Source organism: Penaeus vannamei, chromosome 21 (assembly GCF_042767895.1).
Source record: "Penaeus vannamei isolate JL-2024 chromosome 21, ASM4276789v1, whole genome shotgun sequence".
NCBI lineage: Eukaryota > Metazoa > Arthropoda > Malacostraca > Decapoda > Penaeidae > Penaeus > Penaeus vannamei.
Genome location: NC_091569.1, coordinates 28361543 through 28366542, shown reverse-complemented (window position 1 = coordinate 28366542; position 5000 = coordinate 28361543). Strand labels below are relative to the sequence as shown.

General features: G+C 41.3%; 1 protein-coding gene across 3 annotated transcripts in view; it reads right to left on the bottom strand.

The window, feature by feature from the left end:
- The window catches only part of LOC113817910 (uncharacterized), a 31868-nt gene extending 26902 nt beyond the window's left edge, over positions 1 to 4966 (bottom strand). Inside the window, exon 1 of one of the 3 annotated variants that reach the window (XM_070136060.1) lies at positions 4942 to 4966. Coding sequence is in view for 1 of the 3 variants with exons in the window: in XM_070136058.1 (XP_069992159.1) it covers positions 370 to 422 (53 nt within the window). In the remaining 2 variants the exon portion in view is untranslated. Of the gene's footprint in view, positions 529 to 4941 lie in introns of those variants that run through there. The other 2 variants (XM_070136058.1, XM_070136059.1) reach the window with 2 other exon arrangements.
- Positions 4967 to 5000: the final 34 nt, after the last annotated feature.

Genomic DNA, 5000 nt, shown 5'->3' with positions numbered 1-5000 from the left:
GAGAGTTCCGATGAATCACACTCCGCCCGGCTGCGGCGCGGTCACCGTTTACACTATCGTCTTGCTTCGTGGCGAGAAGGCCGGTTAGGTCGCGGTTTCAGGTATCCGTTTGGTAACTGCATGAGATATTGCTTTGCAACTCTCATCCCCTTGCAAATCTCTCTCTATCTCTCTCTTTCTCTCTCGATGTACGCGGACAAACTTTCCTTTTCTCATTATTTGTACATTAAATTACGAATGATTCTTTCCATTTACACAGTATATACTTTGCTTTCTGTCAATCGCCCGCAGGAGTGCCCGTACATGCCAATTGTGCTGAAGTGTCCGTGAAAGCCAAGATATCACTTCAGTGACAAGAGAGTATATTACCTTTTCAGCGTCCTGTCGTCCACTGCTGCGAATGGCCAACGCGACGTAGTCATATCGGCGGCGGCGGGAACGTGACCTATGCACCGGGCGCTCACTCTCTCGATCCGTGAATGTTGGCGCTTCCTCGGTCGCTACTCGACTGGGTCGTAGGGCATGTACGGGTCCGCCACGTCAGGATAACGCGTGTAGGGGTTGTCCGATTTCGTGACTTGCGGAAATCTATCGACATCGGCAGACTTCCCTTTTTTTTCTTGAGTAAATCTTGACGTTCGTCTTAATATGTTCTTACTGGCAACTGGGCCGTGTTCGATTAGTAACTTTTATCATTACTATCAGTCTGGCCGATATCGAAGATAGCAGTTTTATATACCCAAGCACAAGCATATAGTATGGACAGTGAGCCTGCATAATGAAGTGGATAGTACTTATAGGGTCTTTTAAAAGGTTTCTTGAAGCAGCCTTTTCACTCTCTCTCGCAAGCCTAAGATGACATTTCGAAGACGGTCAACAAAACGAGATTTTTTTTTGTCCCAAGAGTAAAGAAATAATAATCATAACGGAAAATACAGGAAACAAGGAGAGAGGGGGGAGTAGGAGGAGAGGAAGTGAAACAGGAAGAGGAAGAGGAGTACGAGAAGAGAGCAGCATGAGGAAGAGGCAGGAGCATGAGGAAGAGGAAGAGGAAGATGAGCACGAGGAAGAGGAAGAGGAAGAAGATGAATACCAGGAAGAGGGAGAAAATGAGCACAAAAAAGGAAGAGGAAGAAAAGGAGGAGAAAGGTGAGCATAATGAAGAGGAAGAGGGTAAAGATGAGGAAGAGGAAGAGGAAAAAGGTGATTACGAGGAAGAGGAAGAAGAGGAGTAAGAGGATAAAGATGAGGAAGAGGAAGAGGAGGTAAAAGGTGAGTACGAGGAAGAGGATAAATATGAGCACCAGAGGAAAAATATGTACATGAGGAAGAGGAAGAGGACAAATATGAGGAGGAAGAGGAGGAAAAAGGTGACTACGAGGAAGAGGAAGAGGATAAAGATGAGCACGAGAGGAAAAATGTGAGCATGAAGAAGAGGAAGAGGAGGAGGAAAAAGGTGTGCGAGGAAGAAGAGGAGGAAGAGGATAAAGATTAGCACGAGAGGAAAAATGTGAACTTGAGGAAGAGGAAGAGGAAAAAGGTGAGCACGAGGAAGAGGCAACAGCAACAGCAGCCGTGGCAGGTGAAGCAGGAATAAGAACAGGAAGAGAATAGGAGTAAGAACACCAGTTAAAGGTGGAGGCCAAAGAAGAAGAGTAAGAGTAAGAAGACATAGAGGAAGAAATGAAGAAAAGGGAGATGAAAGGAATACAAGGAAAAAAAAGAAGATATTACTCAGCGACGTGAGGGAACTCCTAGATTACAAAGCAAAAAATGGCTTTGTATTTTGCATGCTCATATATCTGATCTTTTACTTCAAAGAGAAGAAAAATATTCAAAATAATTCAGGCATAGATTATGTTAATCGCAAGATATAATTGTAAAGACAATCGTCTTACTCGCAACCATGACGTCAATATAAGGTCAGTTTACGACACTTGAAGGGCTATGAGTCATCCACGATATCAGATAAGATTTCTCGCCGTCAAATCCGCACTATAGCAAACTGCATTTTCTCCGCAGAAAGTGAACAAAAGCACATGCACACAGTTATGCAAAAAAGGAGGGATATATACATGCATGTGGGGTTTACTTCTGGGTATGTCTTTCCCGTGAAATTCTGAAGGAAAAAAGATCTTTGTGGTTTGATACCTTTTGCAGGTGGTCGGGGATGCTTCTGAGAATGTTCGACGGGGTAACGCTGGGCTCGGAAGAAATATGATTTTCGACATACACGTACGTACATATACATACGGATACACACATATATGCACAACACGGTCTACCATTACTAGCGATATTTCACGACTCTAAGAGGAAAGAAAGCAAGGGCACAGAAATTAGCGAATGTGACAACTCTCTACCAGAAAGATGACTGGCTCAACCGTCTTACTTATAAACAAATATCACGAACAAGTGTTTATTTTTATAAGAATTGCTTAGATACTGCTACAACAAGAAGGATATGTAGACAATATATGCACCTGGATTTCAAAGAGGCTTTTGACAAAATGTCACATAGACAAAACTGGAACAAGTAGGTGGAGTTCAGTGAAATTTTGAATGGCTGTAGTCCTCTCTCTACGAGAAGACAAACACATACATTATTAGTTTTTAGAGGCATACGCCCTACACAAGGACAAGTGACAAGTGGGGCACCAAACGGATCGGTCTTGGCACCAGCTGTTTGTTTTGATCAGTGGTTTGGGCTCGATAGCTACCTGAATTTATTTACAGACGACGACGGATACGAGGGGTGAAAACAAGGATCTTAAATCTCAAAAAAGACATTTTTTGTTCAACTTGAGTTATAAGACGAATATAGGATTTAATCCCCAACAAATGCTATGGAGTCAGGTATATGGAGAGTGAAGCTCAACCCTGATTCCAACACACACACACACACACACACACACACACACACACACACACACACACACACACACACACACACACACACACACACACACACACACACGCACACGCAGTCGTGGTTAAGAGAGCCCATACAGAGTACACATCAGGACCTGTTCTTTCATGCTACATTGGTAAGGAAACCTAATTTAAGGTAGGACAGATAAACCGAAGACTTCAACAAAAGGCGCCTTGGGTGTCAACAAGGAAAAGACTGAAGAAATTAAACGTCACAAGAAAGAAAACGGAATGACATGACTATGCTTTACTGTCACGTCTTTGGAACGATTAAGAAGGGTCGTTTTCAGTGAGAGATCATAACAAAAATACAAGAGTAAAGTGGTAACAAGAATGTAAAAAAAAAAAATAATAATAATAATAATAAAAAAAATAAAAAAATAAATTGGGTTACTGATGATTGGAACCACCAGCTCAAAAACACATATGCTAGAAACATTCAGTTCAAAAAGGTTTATAAGAATCTCAATGTGACAGACGGGGCCTCCTGAACTCGGTTCTCTCTACTGTATTTCCACATATGAATAACAGCATGCAACCCGGAGTTTGGTTTCTACATATACGCATATCAATATACTTATATATATATATATATATATATATATATATATATATATATATATATATATATATATGGGGTGGCGTGGGGGAAGATCTATAGATGTTCTGACAATTAATTAGATTCGTTCCACTGTTCAGTGCAGAGAGAAAAACGGAAGACAATTTGTTGAGTAACCGCTGATCCTCACTTCCTGGCGATACAGTGGCAACGCTGCACTGATCTGAAGCAGCACATATCATGTAAATGAACTTCTCATAACTTCTGTGTTAAACTGAGCCCAGGAAGCGAAAAGTTAAAATAAACTGATATTAGGGCAATCATAGAGATAATAGAACGATATTTCAATTAAGTCTGCCAGAAATAAACAAGAACAGAAAATTCCGACAAGAATTGAAATTTTCCGACAAAACGGACTCTTTACTTGAGAGAGGGGGCAGCCGACCCCATGCCCCCCTCCCTCTATTACGCTACTGATTTAAAGGTATGGAAAGGTAATCGAAGGCGTTAATAACGAATCTTCCCTCTTTTCCTTAGAAATCTTAAAACCCAAGTAGACTTGAAGAAAATATAGACGGACCATTTGTTACATACGTACTCTACAATTTCAAGCATCCATTAATATTAACCTCATCAGATAAAAGAGCCAATGTACAGACCTACTGCGTGATAGTATCAGTAACTAATCTGCGTCATGTCTTGAGCGTGACGGTAGTTCTTGCCCTCTTCGTTAACGCCTTATCCTTCTGTCTCCTTAGTCATCCTCCTTAGACCTAACATCCCTCCCCCTCCCCCTTCCTTAACTCCTTCCCGTCCTCTACGACGTAAGAGCAACAGAGTTTCAGAAATTTGAATTTCGTTTCGTGCTAATTACTATTAACCTGGAGAGAAGTAAATGAAGAATAATATAAAAGAAAACATCAAAATCGTTTCGGCGAACTCTAGACGACGGAGAACCAGGAAGAGCGCTGATAAATGAGGTCACGTGTCACACTGACGGAGAAAACCACACAAGGCATAAATGTATCACGTGACTAATATCTCACCCACTAAATTATTCAAGGACGAAGGAAAGTTGGAGACAGGCCTACGAAGGAGCTAGAACGGAGACTTTTTGATTATATAAACACAAAAATAAATAAATAAATAAATAAAAATAAACTTTGAAAATATATGGAATCACTCAATCAAAGAATCGTCTTATGAGAAACCTCCAATAACGTTTCTATATTACCAAATCAATGAATCCTGTACCTGAGAAAAAGCTCGAAGATGTATCTTGGTTTCACTTAGCTTGAGCACGAAGTCTGCCTGTTTCCTCTTCCTATTATTCAGATGTTTGACATTTCTCCAGACACTTGGAATACTACTCTAAATTCACGCCTTTGTTGGCAGCAGACTCTCACAATACCATCTCGAACTACCGAGCGAAAAATGCGTGCTAAGCTCACCTGCAGGAAGCCGCCAGACTAGGTTGACTCCCTCCTGCGAGTTCCTAGAGCCTTATAAC